The 19,286-nt window shown below is 45.2% G+C and overlaps 1 protein-coding gene across 5 annotated transcripts in view; it reads left to right on the forward strand.

Annotated features, from left to right (window-relative positions):
* Window positions 1–19,286, forward strand: part of LOC144690540 (protein-arginine deiminase type-2-like) — a 90,102-nt gene that overhangs the window by 54,864 nt on the left and 15,952 nt on the right. For all 5 annotated transcript variants that reach the window (XM_078558128.1, XM_078558126.1, XM_078558125.1 and 2 more), the window contains exons 4-11: window positions 1,229–1,301; window positions 2,589–2,650; window positions 11,029–11,146; window positions 11,393–11,521; window positions 12,550–12,707; window positions 15,756–15,859; window positions 17,272–17,383; window positions 18,133–18,240. In XM_078558128.1, coding sequence (XP_078414254.1) covers window positions 1,229–1,301; window positions 2,589–2,650; window positions 11,029–11,146; window positions 11,393–11,521; window positions 12,550–12,707; window positions 15,756–15,859; window positions 17,272–17,383; window positions 18,133–18,240 — 864 coding nt within the window. The remainder of the gene's footprint in view (window positions 1–1,228; window positions 1,302–2,588; window positions 2,651–11,028; window positions 11,147–11,392; window positions 11,522–12,549; window positions 12,708–15,755; window positions 15,860–17,271; window positions 17,384–18,132; window positions 18,241–19,286) is intronic.

Below are 19,286 nucleotides of genomic sequence, written 5' to 3' on the forward strand. Positions count from 1 at the left end.
TTCTGATGCACAGAACTTATGAACAGGTGGGGATGAGGCATGTGAAAATGGAAGGATGAAAAACTGAGGAAGCGGTTAGGAGATGAAAAAGTGCAGGTTGACACCAATTGGGATGATGACTATCCTGCTGGCATGATGTTCTGACAGGTGGTTCCCCTGACCTACTCATAGACAGGCCAGCAAACCCATCCCACATCAGCAGTTCTTTCTGCCAAAGAGAAAGTCGGGGGGCTGGTTAACATCTGAAATGATTAAAGTTAGTTTTAAGGTTGGAGGGTTGCAAAGTGTCCAGTACAAAGGTGCGGTTCCTCCAGCTTACACTGAGCTTCATTGAAAGAGTGTGGAAAGGGCAAAGACAGAGAGGTCAGAGTGGGAGAGTGATGGGGAATTAAAGTGACATGCAGCAGGCACTCGAGTCACATTTGCATACCAGGGTTCATCAGAGCGGCCAACTAATCCTTGTTTTATTTTCTGAGACTCTGGTTTTTGTCTTTCTATTTCCACCTACTTTACTCTTCCCCTCAGCTATTCACACGTTCGCATTAACGTTCACATTAATTGCCCACTTAAGGACCTCAATTGATGGTGGGGCAGGGAGGCTGTCCACGAGCCTTCCGGCCCAGACTTACTCAGGGCAGAGGCTGCATGGCAGCAGGGTCCCACCTGCCACCTTCCTGCCTAAATGAACATCCATTACTTCGGGGGATGGCATTAAATTCCTCCTTATGTGGGAGCCCATTAAACCTCCTATCATTTTGAACTAATCACCCACTTGGCTGGAATAAAGATGGGGCCTTGGAAGAAGCATACTCGTGGCAGCCCATCAGACTGTTGATCAGTCTGAGAGCAAACCCTTCCATTGCTTCACTCTGTTCTTCAGGAACATAACATTAAATTTAAGAGACAGAGTGGGAGAAACTGGACAATACCAATGACTGTGAACCCACAAAACAACACTCCCTTTAATATAATATGCTTTAATTTTCATGACAAATCTTAGTAATAGAATTCATATGTTCACTATTTTCATCCCATCTTGTGGTTCTAGAGGTATAGCAACAACTAAGGTAGGACAAATTGGCCTATAATTTTATGACATATCTCTTTCTTCAATTGATTTCAGTAGAAAGGGAAATTGGGCACAGTGTATATCGGGTGGTTGGTCCAATCTGCCCCACTTTATACCACCTCCATTGTTCCTAATCTGGTGTCTGATCTTTTCCTGTAGGTTACTATTATCTTTTATGGAGACAAGTTGGATAAACCAATTGACAAGATTATCCTCCAGCTCACGGCTATCTGTAAGTAATTGACACTTCAGCAGACAGATCTAGAAATTTCACGCGATGAGCTGCACTGCTTTTATGTCAGTGGGAAATGAGTTGTATTTCGGGGCTGGAGAGGCACTTACACACATAATTTTGTGTGTCAGCTTATTTAATGGAGTAGCGATTGGTGTAAACCTGAATTAGGTAGGAATAATATGCTGGGTGCATGGAAACTACAGAGCAACCTTTAAAAAGTCAGTTCTGGCTGCAAGCTGCAGCAGCAACAGCTGAGGGGCCATGTTCGGCTCAGTCAGTTGACTGCCAGCTAGCTTGACTGAATGTTTTGTGACTGCGCCACTTTACAAGAATGCCTAACATAGGGCAAACCGGCAAGAGGAAGCCATAGAAGGCACAGGGACGTGGCACAGAGATGGAGAAGAACATGCCACAATTTCAAAACTCCAAACTTTCCTTTATTTGTTCATGGGATGTGGGCATCGATAGCAAGGCCAGCATTTATTACCATCCCTAATTGCCCTTGGAGAATATTTCAGAGAGCAGTTAAGAGTCAACCACATTGCTGTGGGTCTGGAGTAACATATAGTGCAAATTAGGTAAGGACAGCAGACTTCCTTCCCTAAAAAGCATTGCATTAGTGAACTTAAAGGGTTTTTACAACAACCCAGTACTTTCACAGTCACCATTACTGATACTGTACTAGTTTCTTAATTCCAGATTTCTTTAATTAACTGATTTGAAGTTCTCTAGCTGCTAAAGTGGGGTTTGAGCTCATGTCATTGAATCATTAGTCCAGGCCTCTGGATTACTAGTCCAGTAACATAACCACTATGCTAGCATACCCTGCAAGGAGTGACAGCACATTGGCTGTCTTTGGCAGGAAAACCATCAAAGAGATCTGCTGGGTCACTTGGAGGTAATTGTCACTGGAACTGAATGCCAACTCTCTCCCCCACAAGAGTTGCAGACAAAAGCTGCAAAAACATTTAATGAACTGACCAGGGCAGGTAGGGTCACCAGCCATTCTCCCTTTTCTTCATTGGGCACCCTGATCATTAACATACTCCAAAAGTAAGATTTGTACAACTAACCCTTCATAATGCACTCTAGCTTAGGGGAAAACCTGACTCTGAATCTTACACTATGACTACCCATAGCTTCTAACAGCAATGACTAATGTGCACAACACTAAAATGCTTGCCACCACTTTGACAGAGTGGTTCCTCCATGCCTTATTTTTCTGATGCCAATTAGCATGCAGTCCTCAGTTGCTAGTTAATTTCTGTATCCCTTCTTTAACAGACATATCCCTGGATGTAGATGCAGATCGTGATGGTGAAGTTGAGAAGAATAATCCAAATAAGGTGATTAAACAAAAAACCTGTACATTTTAAGTTTTACATGGGATAAATTCCATGGGTTTCTCCCTCTCATTTACTGTAATGTTGGTGGATGAGCTGGAGAACACCAGAAAACAAGAACAAGTTGCATTTGTTTAGCACCCTTAACAAAATAAAGCACCTCTAGATGCTTCACAGCATTACCAGCCAAAATGTGACACTGAGATATAAGGAGATATTAGGACAAGTGACCAAAAGCTTGGTCAAAGAGGCAAGATTTAATGAGTGACTTAAATGAGCAGCGAGGCATGATGTTTAAGGAGGGAATCCTAGAGTTTAGGGCCTAAGCTGTTGAAGGCACAGTTGCCAATAGTGGAGTGGAGGAAACTGGTGATGTGCAAACGGCCACAGTTGGAGGAATGCAGACATCTCAAAGAGTTATAGGGCTGAAGGAGGTTACAGACAAAGGAAGAGGTGAGGCCATAGAGGGATCTGAGCACGAGAATGAGAATTTTAAAAGCTTTGATCTCTGCTAGACTAGGGACCAATGCTTGCTAGCAAGCACAGTGCTGGGTGAGCTGGACTCAGTGCAAGTTTGGATATGGGCAGCGGGATTTTGGATGAGCTGAAGTTCCTGGTGGGTGGAGGTGTTTGAGTCTTTTTCTGTGATATTCACAGCTCTTCTGCTGAAGTTACAGTTGACAAGTAGGAGGTGCTCTATGATGCAAGACTTCACTTGCATTGTGTGACAAGAGCAATTGCAAAAAATTCAGACAGTTGAACAGTGGAGGCTTCTGCATTTTTTAACTGTGGTTAAATTGGGCAGAAGAAAGTTGTCTTGGCACACTGGGATGGATTTCCCTTTTAATTATGGCTCATTTTTGGCATGGTGCTAGAGCACTTGTCTATACAAATTGTGATGATAATGGCCAATGCCAATCTTCACCTGTACTGTTCTCTCCAAATTCCACTGCTCCCCAACTCTAGCTCACCCTTCCTCCATACTTAATTGGTGGTTGATGAGCATGGCCAATATTTGCACTGCATTTTCCCTAACTTACATCCAAACTCAACCCTAAATAAAACACTCATTATACAAGTTGCACAGTGGTATCCCCAAGCCAGATACTGTATTGAGGAAACCAAGACCTGAATTCTACCCTCAGGGTGCGCCCGAAGTTGGCGCGGCCAGAAGCGGACGTAAAACCTGCTCCCGGCTGAGATCACTCTGTGAACGCGATCTTATGCTGGCTGGCCAATTAAGGCCTGCCCAGCGTGAAACACGACTGCCATATCCGTTTTCCGTGCGCGGGGGTGGGAATGTGTTGGGCGCCAGGTCCAATGGGGACCTAATGGGGCATTCAAAAGCAGAAGAGGCAGCCCCCTGAAGGCTGCCAGGAGTTGCAGGGACGGCTGAAAGAGCTGACTGGAAACTGTGCAAGAAGTGTCCTGGTGTGCAGTCATGGACTCAGCTCCTGGAGGTCATGGAAGGTGAGAAAGCAAGTTGTGTGGGCACTCTACCCGGCATTTCTCAGATGAGTGCCCAGGAGTGCTGGTCAAGGAGTTCAGTACCAGGTGGCATATCTTGATGTCCAGGGATAGCAAGAGAAGGCCGCCCCCACCTGACCAAGAAGGCCTGGACTGAGGTCGGCACCCAGGTCAGTGGGCACGATGTGGTGCACCGCACGTGGACTCAGTGCCACAAACGATTCAATGATCTGCTGCGGTCAGCAAGGGTAAGTTCAGAAATGGCATGGACCTGTGTGGAGAACTTTAGCCAGGTGCCCGTTTCTCAGAACGTTCAGGGGTCCAAGAGTATGTATGCCAACTGGCACTTAAGCCTGCTCTGCCAAGGCTGGGATGTCAGCATGACTGGCCTCAGTGCATTGCAGGGTGAGATGTGCCACAGCGAAATGGCCCGCCTAATGCCAGGGTGGGAGGGCAGGTGGGAATCAGGAACGGACCTTCAGGGAGACGGAGCAAGAATGAAGCTATTTTTCCTTGTCAGGAGAAGAGGAGTCATAACGCTGCAGAGCGCCACAGAACAGGTGGAGGAGTGCCAAATCTGTGCTTCCTCACTGAGCACGAGAGTGATGCACTGGAGCTTGAATGCCACCAACCAACTCGCTCATTCGGTTGTGGTGAGGCAGGGTTCTCGAATGAAGGTAAGAGTGCAGGTGACAGATGGGCACTGGAAACATAATGGGCTCCTCTCATCAGAAACTGAACTGTCGTAGCCAGAGAGCCCATTGAAACTCCAATGCAGATGGCACCAGGCAGCAGATCCCCACTGTCTCCTCAGCCTGCCCAGCTGCACAGTGACTATGATGATTGAATGTACTGATCTTTTGCCTTCCTCCCGCAGATGTGCCATCTGCAGGAGCCACTGGCAACCCTGAGGACCTCTCGTTGAGCTCTGAGGACAACAGCACACCTGCACCAGTGTCACACTGTCTCTCTAAACCTGGCACCAGCACAGATATTCACATGTTGGTGGGCATTAGGTATTCGGCTCCACAGGTAATGCTCAGCAGTGAGGGCACATCGCACTCGCATGATGAGCTGGCAGAGGCAGAGAGGTCCCAGGGAGCCGACAGCAGGAGCATAGCTGGAGAACAGGACCATGCTGTGTCCGAGGCAGATGATGAGCCTCTGGAGTCGTCCATCAAGCAGCAGATGTTAGATGTCCAGCAGGATGCGCGGGGAGAGTTGGCAGAGATGAGGGTCTGCGTGCCCTGGTCTCCGTCATGGAGCAGTCCATGCGGAGCATGAGCACTGTGTTGATCCTTAACTCCGAGCGCACTGCCTCCTCCTCTGAGAGAGTGGCGACTCTCATGAGGAGGCAGCTTCAGGAGCAGACTCAGGGTTCCCTAAGGTTGCACTTGGACCTGCAAGCCCTCACACAGGCAGTGACCTCAGGAGGTTGCTGCCAGTGTGAGAGATGGATGAGGCTCCTAGCCTCCCTGCTAGGTCCCCTCCCATCCATGGTGAGCAGGGAGGTGCAAATGTACCTCACGCTGACAGACAAGCTGCCTGTCACCTCTGTGGGCTTTTCTCAGGATGCTCTGGACAAGGGCACCAGCTCTTCCACCCCTCTGCCAGTGACCGCTGCATCTGATGATGCCACGACAATGGAGGAGTGCCCAGCTATGGGGCTGGATGCACCCTCCCAGGCGGAGCCTACGCAGGCTCTGGTGGCCAGAGGGTGACCACCAAGTTCATCAGGGCCACCAGGACAGCAGAGTCAGCAGGCTGCCCCCAACGCCACTGTCAGCGAGTGAAGAGGGTGGGCACCAAGACGCAGCACCTGCAGACATAAGTTGAAGGCACCTTGAGCACATCAGGGGTGTGTCACGGGTGACAATTTTTGCGTTAATTTTTTCGACTCTTGTGTTAGGGATGGACACTTTGTTCTTTGTTCATATTAGGTACCATAAACATTTATTTAACTTAAATTGGCTGAGTTGGCTGGACAGTACGAATAGGTGCCAGATGCAGCACAGGCTTGTAAAAATATGGTGTTGTGTGGTGCTGGCTTACTGGGTTGGATTCTCATTTATTGATTATTAGCAAAGGAGATAGTGCCATTGGCTTGTTGGGGCATCAATGCCTTGGATGCCTAATGGAAGCCTTGCTGCATCAAAGCATCCCTGGTGTCCCTGCCTCCATGAGGGTTCCTATCCTCTGCCTTGAGGCCCTCACTCTGTGCCTCTCCAGGCTCTTCCTCTGAGCCATCAGTTGAGTCATCCTCCATGGCCTGTGGAGCTGCTTCACTTTCCTCAGCCTCCAGTAGGTCCCCCCTTGCCAGGGCCAGGTTGTGCAGGGCACAGCTGGACATCCAGCATCTGCCACCTGATGGATGACTCCAGAAGCTCGTTATCTGCCTCGGACCTGGCATGGTCCTGTTCTCCAGCTGTGCTCCCACTATCAGCTCCCTGGGACCTCCCTGCCTCTGCCAGCCCCTCATGGTGTCCCAATGACTATGAGGGAGACACGCTCTGGAGGACACTGCAATGCTCCCCTTGATCAGTCCAGGCATCTGAAGCGCATCTTCAGCAGCCTAATGGTCCTCTCCATCACTGCCCTTGTGGAAGAATGACTCCTGTTGTATCTCTCCTCAGCCTCAGTTCTTGGGTGAAGAAGCCGGGTCATCAGCCACCTCTTCAAAGGAGCCATCCATCCACTCGCGCAGGAGCCACAAACAGCCTTGGTACCTGTGAGTGCCGCAAGATGTAAGCATTGTGTGAGCTCCCAGGGTAACGGGCACAAAGTTGGAGAATCTATGTCCTGTGGTCAGACAATCTAAACATTCATTGAGTGGAACCCCGTCCTGTTTATGAAAGCTCCAGGCTCACCTGCTGGTGCCTTAATGGCCACGTGAGTGCAACCTATTACACCTTGGACATGGGGAAACACAAGCATCACAGCGAAGCCTTGTACTCTCGCCACCTGGTTCACCTTGTCTGTCTGGAAGTGGATGAACGTGCAGACGTGTCTAAAGAAAGCATCAGTCACGAGCTTGACGCAAATGTGTGCAGCCGATTGAGAAACGCCGCACAGATCCCCCACTGAGCCCTGAAAAGAACACAAGGCATAGAAGTTGAGGGCCACTGCGACCTTCAAAGCTACTGGCATGGGGTGACCATTCACGCAGTTGGAGGCAATTCCCTGACCTATCAGCCAGAATTTTCTGGTTGACGATTTGGGGGTGGGGCCCGTTCAACGACGGGAAAATGACGCGGAATGGTGTTGGGAGGAACCCCCGACGTCATCCCGGTCCCTTTAAATTTTTAGGAAGGCGGGTGGACAGCGAAATCAGCTGTCCGCCCGCCAACCTGTCAATGGCCAATTAAGGCCATTGACAGGCTAATTAAGATCATTAAAGACCTATCCGTCCAACCTTTAGGCTGGTGGGCAGGCCAGGAACCCCAGCGGGCTCCTGATAATATATGAAACCTCATCCACTGGCGGGATGAGGTTTCATGTCCATTTTTAAAAAGTTTAATAAAGTTTATGTCGTTTTTATTAACATGTCCCATCTCGTGTGACATTGTCACATGAGGGGGACATGTTAATATTTTTATTTTTCTATTTTTTAACTTTTGTGCAGTGTCACTAATCTCCCTGAGACAGTTGGGGGAATCCCTCCCCGCTCCGCACAGGAAGCGCATAGCGCTTCTTGTCGGGAAGGCCGCTGGGCAGGCCCACCCAATCAAAATGTCGGCGGGCCCCTTTTCAGCGGCGGGGGTCAGCTGTCGGCCTGCCGCCGAGCCAGTGCAGCCCGCACGCCCACCAAGGGCAAAGTTCTGCCCATCATGGGACATGTTGCTGTCATTTTTGTCCCTGGAGAGGCGGAGCCGTCTGCGGCACTGGAACTTGAACATCTGGGGGTAGTTGGAGCACTGCCTGAACACCCTAGATGCTGGGTAGTGGGATCTTCGGCGTGCCCTCCCACTTTGGCCCTGCACCAACTGAGTACCGTGCCTCACCTCTTAAAGGTCTGTCCCATACCCACCTGGCCTCCTCTCCCTCCTGCCCCTCTCTTCCTCTTCAGAGGAGGTTCCACCTGTGGAATACACTATCCCCATTAGATGGGATGCAGAGGGGCAGTGCCTTGAAAATGAAGAAGCGCCGTGCTGTAACACTCAGCAGAACCTTCCAGGGAAGATGGGGACCTGAGATGTTGAAAGGCAGGTTTGACAATCAAACGAGTTGCCAAGGAACTCTGGGACAACTCTGTCCTCACACAGCAATGTACCGGCAATGACAGAGAAAGTGCTGCTGCTCCAGGGCCTTTTATCCCACCCATGAATAAGGAAAGGATAAAAACGGGAATCCCGCACACCCGTTTTTCCTGTGCAATGAGCTGAAAATCGCACGGGCAGTGTAAAATCACAGTCAGTTGGCTATTTAATGGTCTTATTTGGTCCTTTAATTGTCGGCAGGCTCCACTCTGACTCCCGCCGACCTCAATATTGGACGCGTGCGCAATGGTGTCGGGACACACACCTGATGTCTTTTCACGCAATTTTGCGTGCGTTCGGGTCAGGCTGACCTCAGAACACAAAATTCTGGCCCAAGTTGCTTGCTGAAACTGAAGGTTTGCACTACTTTGCATGCATACTGATTTAAGCTGGAGCTCTATGGGTTCTGTCAATACATTTCCTGCCATTTTACATCAGCTATGCAGAAAACATCTTTAAACGGAGAATATGAATTCCCCAAAGGACTATTCATATTTTGAAGAGTAGGAGGATCAGATATGTAATTAGCTAGATGAGAGATATTCAGAATGAAGCATTATAGCAGATATTTGCTTCCTACAAAAACAGACCACTCAAGAGGTTCTACAGACCAAGAAGTTCTGCACTTAGATTTATTTGCACATTTGTGTCTAAGAAGGCTTTGCTTCTCTCCCAGAGGCAATATTGGGATGTACAGTCCACTTTTACCAAGAGATCAGCATTACCTGTACCAAAGTAACCACTGCCTTTAGTTTTCTGTGACTAGGACCTGAATTTTCATGGAGACGGAGACACCCTCCATCTTTGCGAAAGCCTAAATCCGAAAGTTCCACCCCCAAACCTGGCCCCTGCCATTTTTGCAGGGGGAAGGGAATGGAGGCAGGTCACAACATATTCATCCGTAGCTCATGGACGCAACTGCACGTGTTAAAATGCAGCTGTCACTTGGCTAGTGGGATGTCCAAAACACAACTTGTGTACTTTAGACCTAATAGGAGAAAGTTTAAAGTTAGCAGAGTTATTTAGAGAGGTGGGGTACCCTTTTGGAGAGGTAGGGTACTTTTTCGATTTGGATATGGCCCCAGGACACATTGAGGAGAGGTAAGGTGCCCTTTGGGAGAGGGAAGGTTCCCTATGGGAGGGGTAAAGTGCCCTTTGGGATTATTAAAATTAGGCATGAACGTGCATAAAAAGTGGATAAGCTCATTGGAAATGTAAAGCTCATTGGAACTGTCAAATGGAAATGGCAAGCTATCAAACTCCTGCCCTTAAATAGTTGAATAAACTGTCTGCAGTTTAAAAAAAAATCAGTGCTTGCCACTTCACTCTGTCTGTTGATATAAACCTGAGGGTGGAAGGGCGTAGGTTTGCATTGAGGGTATAAGTAGCCATTGGAGAAGGGTGGATAGGGCATAGGTTGGCATAGAGGGTATGAGGGTCCATGGGAGATGGGTGGAGGGGCATAGGTTGGCATGGAGCATATGAAAGGTCATGGGGGTGGATGGGGGCATGAGGTGGCTTGGGGTTGGCATGGGGAGTGTGTAGGGGCGTGAGGAAGTGTGAGGGTCTTTTTTGTTTCATTTATTTTTTCACAGCTGGGACAAAGTTAAGAGAACCGAGGGTGGGGGTGCCTTTCTGCCCAGCCTGCCTTTACACCCAGCAGCTCCTGTGCTGCCTCGGCACTGTTTCCAGGGTCACCCACCAAGACTTCCATTTCACTGGATGAATGGGATGTTCGAGGGCACTTTTTATCAGATCAGGTTTTGCAGAGCTGGTAATTGTCCTGACCCTGCACTGACACAAAGAGAAAGAGCTATCCAATTCTACAGATTGGCAGCGTTCAAGGAGCAATGGGTTGAAAACATGTGGCTTTCAAGGCTCCATATGGAAACCCTCCCATTCTTATGTAAAGGAAAGGCTTCAATTAGATCAATATACATCTAAGGTGCAATGCCAATCACCTTATCGTGTATGTTCATGCCCACAATGCAGGAAGCTGTGTGACACTTCAATCGTACACCAATCAACTATATCAGCTCTGAAGTCTCAGAGCCATAAATTATGATGACTGATTGGAGACCTGGGCTATCCCTTGGAGATATGGCTTATGACCCCAGTAAGACTTACACAGGCAGAGGGAGAATCTTGGAGTTTTCAGTAGGTGCTCCCCCCCATCTCTCAGTGCATTTCTCTGGCACTAGTTAAACATCACTATTTCTTTTACATGGGGAGAACACAATGCTGGAGCAATGTGAGAGGCATTTTGTTCCAGATGAGCATGTGCATCCCATGATCATGGAAGGTGCAGGTTTCCTGCCCTTTAAATCAACTGTCCTTCAAGGTTAGCAGAATCCCTTGTGACAGGCTCTGTGAGTCTCTATCACTCTCTATCATTTGTGTAGGATGATACTGCGGCAATAACCCAATGGAAGGTGCTATTATTGCTTCTAACATACGCTACATACTTAATTAGGAACTCTTCAAAATCTTTGAAATCCATCACTTTGAAGAAGCTTTCAGTTACCTTTCCTGATATCTCCTTCTTTGTCTTGTTCTTGTTCTTGTTTTCTCCATGTTTCTATGAAATGACTCAAGGTATTTGTTTCTAGGTTAAAGGCAGTATATCAATGTAAGTCTTTTTTTTCCTTTCTCTAACAGGGTTCTTGGGCGTGGGGTCCAAAAGGACATGGAGCAGTTCTTCTTGTGAACTGTGACAAGGATACGCCTCAAACTGCCGAATCTGACAGAAGTGATGATACAGTGTACACATTTGGAGGTGACAGCCAATCTATATTGAGATACTGCTGGCTGCATTGGGTGCACTCAGACTGGAATGAATTTTTAGGGGTGCATGAAAGTTGAGAAGTAACTGATGAGAACAGTAATAAAATATCACTTTTTTGTGAGGCGACTAAAACCATGTCAGGAAAAGTAAAGATTTCTGCTCAGTTGACTCATTGTTCATCTTATGAATGTAGCTACCCCCATTATTTTACTGTCATATGTGGATATTTCTTTTCAGACCTTCAAGATATGTCTCCTATGATCCTAAAAACTGAAGGGCCCAATTCTCTGCCATCTGACTACAAACTCCAGCTATACATTTCAGCTTCTGATGCAAACAAAGTACAAGTCTTTCATCATGATCTAAGTGAGTCTATGGCCTTGATTTTCAAATCGGGGTCCTGATGGTCAGGTAATTTTCAGGTCCCGACCCTGTGCCGTGACTGTGTCACTCACATGATGTTATTTTGAAATGTAAATGCCCTAATTGGGCCAGTGTCGAGCTAAGCGCCCAATTAGTGGCACCAAGCATAACCAGGAAGTGGGAGCTGCCTGCGGAGCATGAATGGCAAAGGCAGCCATGTTGGGACCTGCCACTGCCTTGTAGAAGGGAGCAGGCATTACTTCAGAAGGCCAGCAGTCTCACTGAGCACAAAAGTGGCCAAAAGGCTAAAGGGAAGATTAAATGCATGATCCAGCACAAGACCCCCAGCTCCTAAAATTTTTAAACGTTAAACAAAACTTTAACTTTTGCCCACTTTGTACCCAACAGCTGTGCACTAACGTGCACCAGACTGTTCAATGATTTCAACTTTGAAAATTCCCTTCCTATCCTCCCCAACCCATTAACAAGCCCCTCAAGGAGTTTAATGGGCTGTTAACTGGAGGCGATTGTGTTCCCTGTTACCCACCCTGCTCTCCCTTTGAAAATAGCGTTGCATTCCAGAGGCGGAGGGATCCAATGCTGCTCACCAGGAACATGGTTTTCAAATTGCGCCTGCACCCCTTCCTGACCTACCAGCGATTAAAAATCCTGACCTGTCTGCCTGATGTTCTCCAGAAAGTGTAAATTTTCATTAATGCCCTTTGTCTCTTTCTATGGCAATTTCCAGGTTTTATGAAAACCAAGTTTAGAAATATCATTCCTGCTTCCTGATATGTCTCACTTTCCATTGGTGCAGTTCTGAATTATGGGCTTAGGCCACTCAGTCTAGTTTTTCAATTTTCTAAATTAAAATAGAATAAAAATCTTTGCAAGAAGAACTTTGACCTTCATACCAGCTCTCAATCTGTTTCTTGCTCACCCTTCATTTTCAACCTGGCTTACAAATTTTCTTATTCAAAAACCCATTCAATTGTCATTGCACCATTTCCCTTTTTTTCTGCACACTGCAGCACAAATGACAAAAGTCCTGGGCAGAACGAAGCTGTCGGCAGTTATGGAATATACAAAAGGGAACAATGAATATCAATTCTTCATCGAGGGACTCGTGTTTGCAGATGAGGGGTATAGCAACTTGGTGACCATCAACCTTAGCCTGCTAGAACCAATGGTAAAATTCTAACCTAATTCCAGTTGTATTCTGTGAATGGTGGGATTTTTTGCATCAGTGGTTTAAAGCTGCATCATCTCACTATTAAATGGGTTCTTGTGCCAGAAACTTTAAGGCTTTATTAAGAAATACAAGATTAACAGATTTTTTGTCCTTTACCCTATCTTACATTGACACATGAATCATAGGAAACATGCAGTCTTCAATTGTTTTCCTTTAATCATTTTCTCCTTATGGGACATGCTGGCTGGACCAATAAGAATTTTATTGTCTGTCATTTTTCTTGAGTTCATATGTATCCCTAAATTAACTTCCCAATTGTTAGTAAATGTTAATATTATAGTTTCACAATCATGGTGCAAACACCAATTATAATCTAATCTCTACTATTGACTCAGCCTCCCTTAAATTTGTAGCATCTTTAACGACAGAAAAAGCCCATCTCTCCTTTATCTCATTCTGTTCTGGCTAGCTGCCGTGAGAAACGCCTAGCAGATGTATCTGCAGTAAAGTGTTCCTAACTTAAGTTAGCTCCATTTTCCCGTTGCGCATATTATATAAGCCATTTTATGTCAAAGTTTGTTAGTCATTTTATATTAATATCACTAAAACCTACAGAGACTTTTGGACTGAAAGTCTCTTCGGTATACAGGCTGATCATGATGTGTAATTGGCGGAAGTGCACATATGCTTCATTGTAGTCCAATGCTGTGTTCTTGGTGATGACATTTTTGGATGAGATCTTAAACTAAGGCCCAATCTTGGGTGGACATAAAAGATTTCATGGAGCTACTTGAAGAAGAGTACTGAAGCTTTTGGGGCTGCCTTGCACATTATTTATTGCTCAGACAACATCACTAAAACAGATTATTTGGCCACTTATTTCTTTAATGTTTGTGGGACTGAGCTGTACAAAAATTGGTGGATGCATTCTGCCTACATTGCAACAGTGAAGTGGTAACACTTTTAAATAAGCGCTTAATTTGCTGTAAAATGATTTGTGGCATCCCAGCATTGTAAAAGACACTTGGATTAATGCAAGTTCTTCTCTCTGTCCATAAAGAAAATTAAAGAAACATAAAGTTCCGAGTTCATTCTTGTGCATGCTTTCAACTTTTGGATGCTTTGGATAATGGCAGAGAAATGTAAACTTCTGTCTTGTAAAAGAACTTGGCAGCCGTCTTTTACAGGGAAGGGATTTGTAAGGGTGTGGGGGCACAACAGGCAGGTGTTAACACTGTGAAGTAACTCTATTGGTTGAGTCAACTATTACTTATGAAAGGACTGAGCTGACAGTTATATTCTCTTTTCTCTGCCTATTGTTGCATGTCCTCACCTTCCTGTGCACCCTTCTTGTGCTGTGAGATAGGAGGTCCTTCCACACTCTCTTTATCATTATTGCCTTTCAGCTTCCGGAGCTGGAAGCTTCACCCATCATCATCATGTTGTGTTGTATGCATCATGCGATAACAATCCTCGAAATCTAGGTAGGTTGTATTGCAGGGCATTATCCAGGAACCTGAAATGAGCTTGAAAGGTGTCCACTGTCTGCTCCACTGCACTTCTTGTACGTGGCACAAGTCTCATTAATCTGCTGACTCCTCTGTCTGCAGAGCCTTAATGAAGTCGTAAACCGTGAATTTAGATAGCCCTCGCCAAGGCAGCTTCCTGTGTATTTGGTATTCACATGCAGGATAAGGAGATTGGCACAGTGTACTAGCTGTACGCTAATAAAGATGAAAGCCTTTCCTGTTCATCAAATTGAGATGGCAGGGTGGGGGAGCATTATATGGGATTTGAGTGGCAATTGGTCCTTCTATCTGTGGGGATCCTGGCCTTCTATACAACTGGGTACATATCTCCTTCTATACAACTGGATACGTATCTCTCTTTGTTTGAGTTAATTAGGAATATCAGTTTTACCATGTTCTATAATTACCTGATGATACTTGGAAGGATCCAGTTAAAAAGAAATTCACGGCATTGGTGGCTTTAACCGATACAAACAATATTGTTTACCTGATAGAAGTGGGCCCTGCGTTTTCAGCCAGTAGTTGATATACTTTCCCAGTAACCTCTGAGGAGAAGTGCAGCCTTCTGAGGCAATGTCAGAAAAATCTAAATAAGATGTTGTTGGTCTGTAAGCCCTGGTGTGTGGGTATGTGCTAGTGAGAAAGAGATGCATTTTGTGATGCTTCACTGTACAAGCTTCCAATCTAGCTCCTTCGTCATCCTCCTTAGGATAATAGAGGGAGATCCATGCCCCAGTGCAAAGTAGTACTTTGAGCAAAATTAGCCACAAAAGTCCCGACCAAATCTCCAAGGTACTAAAAAGTACTTAATTTGCTGTGAAGCACTTTGTTAAAGGTGCTAACTAAATGCATGTGCTTTCTTTCTTCACTGTACATCATAACTCCTAAGGCCCTGAAAGTAGGTTACATAATTGGCACAATGGGGTCATGCAACTGAGACTACCCATTGGAAAGTTGGGGTGGCACCTTGCTGCTCCAACAGAGAACCCAGAGGACTGAAGGGGTGACTGCAATTTTCTATATTACTTGCTCAGACTTCTACAGGTAATTAATCTGGGAAGAGTTTCAGGGCCTCTGAAAGGCCAAACTCAAGCTAGTTCTCGGTTAGCAGGACTTTCACTGGGATTAAAAAGGAATTCATGAACAGTATTGCCACAGCAACTAAAGAATTAGGGTTAGGATTATCTCCAGACATTCTTCCTAGATGTAAGGGGGCCAGCAGAAGACTCATCCAACCCTTCCTGATTGGAATTTTGAGATAGGTTATGATGGGTTGGAAATCTGTCAGATATGGGTCCACCACAAAGGGAAGGCCCTTCCCACTACCTCTCAACAGGACTGCACTGGTTTCCTGCCCTTCCTGACTACAATGTTGTGAAACAAAATCTTAAATTTCAAGGTACCAAGTTGTACTAAATAAAGTGAAGGAATACTGCTGGAAAGTGAAATATCAATATAAATATAAATCCATAAATTGTTTCTGTAAGTGTATCACACTTTAACACATTTTTTCCAGGTTGTTGGACATGCTCCCATTTTCACAGAACATGTCGTGTTCCACTTGGCTCCATGGATTATGACTCCTAATACTCTGGCTCCTCAGGAAGTGTTCGTGTGCAGGTATGAGGCTGTCTCATAAAGAAGTGATTGGTTTTCCTAGTGGATGGAGCACCAACCTCCCTCACCAGACACAATGGTCAGATTTCCACTACAGCAGCAGCAAAACATTGGTTCTCGTGATCAAACTCAGCCAAACTGGGAGCTTCAGCAAATATTCGCTGAGCTTGCCAACTGCAGTTTGGCCAAGTTTGGTCATGAGAACCACTGTTTCGCTGTTGCTGTAGTGGAAACCTGACCATTGTGTTTTGCTCAGTGTATTTCCTGTTGGCTGAGCTTGTGGGCATTAGGGCAGTTATGGAGGAGTCTGTGACTGGGTATAATCCTTATCACAGGATTAGGGGGCCAGATACAGAAAAATCCCAATGTAGCGACTGACTACCCAGCAGTTTTATCAAATTGATTATTCCTTCCTCTCAATCTAGATTCCTCCAGATTATAGACCTATTAGTTTAATGTCTGTTGCAGAGGAGTTATCCAAAACTATTATTAGGGAGAGTGATTGAGCACTTTGACTGATACTATGGATTTGTAAATGCTGTCATGTCTAACTAACCTAGCTAAATTTTGAGGAGGGTATTAAACTGAGAAATAAGGAAATGTGGATTATGTTATTTATGTGGCCTTCCAGAAGGCATAAGTTTCCAAACAAGAAATAATTAGCAAAAATTAGAGTGGATGGGAGAGGCAACTGATTGACATGAGCATGGAATTGATCAGGAGATAGAAAGCAGTAGGGCTAATTGCTATGTACTCCAATTGGCAGGATGTGACTAGTGATGTCATCCAAGGATCCGTACTGGGGCCTCAGCTTTTCAACATATTTATTAATGACTTTGATGAGGCAATGGAGAGCCTAATAGCAAAATTTGCTGACAATACTAAATTAACTGGCACAGTAAGTATAGATGGGAGCTAAAAAGGAACATTGATAGATTAAGTGAATGGGAAACCCTGTGGTACATGGAATTCCATATGGAGATGTATGTGCCCATCCACTTTGAACACAAGAAAGATAGAACAGAGCATTTTTTAAATGGAGAGAGGGAAAGGGGCAGAGGGTTTTAGGAGTCCATGTATAGAATCACTAAAAGGTAGAGGACAGATACAAAAACATTTAAAAAGTTAAATGGAACGTTAGTCTTTATCTCAAGAAGGCTTGAATGCAAAGGGGTGCAAGTTATGATTCAATTATATAAAGCTGTTCTGGAGTACTGCACTTAGTTCTGGCCAGCACATCTCAGGAAGGATATATTGGCTATGTAGGAGGTACAGCCAAGATTCCAGGACTGAAAGGGTTCACTTAAAAAAACTGGTTGCATAGACTTGGCTTGTATTCCCTGGAGTACAGACAAATAACGGATTATCAAATTCAGCTGTTCCCTTCTCTAGAATCTCATTTCTTTTTTGCCTAGTGTTAAGGATAATGCAAAATTCCTGAAGGAATTTACAGTTGTGGTGGAAAAGGCAAAGTGCAAGCTGACAGTTTGCACAGAGGATATGAATCGCAAAGATCGCTGGATACAGGTAAAACACTGAATTCCTAAAATTCCAGTCTGTGGCAACCGTGAACATACATAAAAGGTGAGTGCTATAGTGACCTTCACTTCCACAGACAGAACAGGTGTAGTTCTGGAGCATAGCTTCAGGTCAGACTTCTGTATGCTACAAAGGTCAGAGGGCATCTTTAGGAAAACAAAGTCTTCTGATGAAATTTTGCTCATATAAATGCAGCAAAAAGCTCCTTGCTACCCTCCTCAGTTTGTTCAGATGCAGCCATATCTCTTGTCTCCCTTTCCTCCTCCTTTACGTCAAAGGATGCTAAATACATGAACAAGCTCTCAATCTACCTAGGGAGATTAACACCCTTTTCGAGGCAGATCAGACCTCTTCAAATATCTCAAGCAGAACACAAGCAGTGTTCAGAAAATAAACTGTTTGAAATGCAAATAAATTGAAATAACAGCAAAATCTCCAGATCCTCTCAGTTTTCCATTCTCACCAGACTCAAGTTGAAATCTGGAACCAGCCTACTGATTCACTGCTATTTACTCGCTAAAGCCTGGGCCTGCCTGTTCTGATTTGGTGGCCCCTCTGTCCAATGTAATTAGAGACAGGATAATAGGCTACACGACAATTAATGACATAATTCAACCTTTTTTGTGCTCCATAATGGTGGGACGAGACCCTCTTCTTTTTGCCTCACTGTATTTCTTTGTCTTTTTCTACCTTGCCTTTCTGAGGCACCGCCAAGCTGATCTTTCTCTTTCTTTCAGGATGAAATTGAATTTGGTTACTCAGAGGCTCCTCACAAAACCTTCCCTGTTGTGTTGGACTCTCCTCGAGATCGTGGACTGAGCATATTTCCCTACAAACAACTCCTGGTGAGGTCCAATGTTTCTTTGATGTGTAACTTTAGAATATTTTTTTTATTCCTACACTCTGCTCTTCGCTCTTTTTGGGGTCTTGCAATTCCCCTTGTATCTCACCTCATAGTCATTCTTTATTTGTGACCTTAGACAGTGAATGTTAATAAGGCTTTTTTACGACAAAGGTCATGACAGACTTATCCAATCATATTCTGAGTTGACAAGGTTGTCAAGTCTGGACTATCCCTGTTCAGACACCAAGAATCATATACCAAGGCCCAGATTTCTGTCAAGCATGGATGACTCAGGAACCCTTTAAAGTTAAAGGGAGAAGCCCTTCACAACATGCTATACCCCCATAGCTCTAGCCCTTTGTGAGCATTAATTGTCCACTTAAGGACCTTAATTGGCAGCAAAGCAGCCTTCCCGCCTCAGATTTAATTGGGGTGGAGGCAGGTAGGTGGCGGGGTCCCCATCCGTCATCCTCAGCCCGATTAAATGCCACACGCCCCCATCCACCAAACTCACAACAGTGGATAGCACAAGCTTCCACCCAATTTTAACATATTTCACCAGATAGATAGGTTTTTCTTGTCAAGTCTTTCAATCCTGAGTCCACAAATTGTTAAGGAAAAGCTTGAGATTTTTATAGGCCATCTCTCATGAACGCTGTAATTGCTGAATCATTATGGCAGAGAAAGTGTTATTGTGAATATTCCCTTCAAAACACCAGATGTCAACTTGATTACCAATCAGGATGTAAATAATCATTCTGAGCTCCATTGCCCCACTTTCTATCTCAAAACTGTCTTGTTTGGTTTCATAATGTAGCCAGAAAAATAAATTAATAGTCATGAGTCACATCCTCCGCCTGCAGCAAAAACTAAGCAGCACGGTCAGCTAAATTGTATCCTGCTATATTAAACCCTAAAGCACCCGAGGAATTAATAACTTTTAACCACTTCATTATTTCTAGATACCAATGGTAACGTTGATCAACTAATAACAAGAGGCCCAGGCTAATGCTTTGTGACCTTGATGGCTTGATGGTGGAATGTAAA

Source organism: Cetorhinus maximus, chromosome 15 (genome assembly GCF_964194155.1).
Source record: "Cetorhinus maximus chromosome 15, sCetMax3.hap1.1, whole genome shotgun sequence".
Lineage (NCBI taxonomy): Eukaryota > Metazoa > Chordata > Chondrichthyes > Lamniformes > Cetorhinidae > Cetorhinus > Cetorhinus maximus.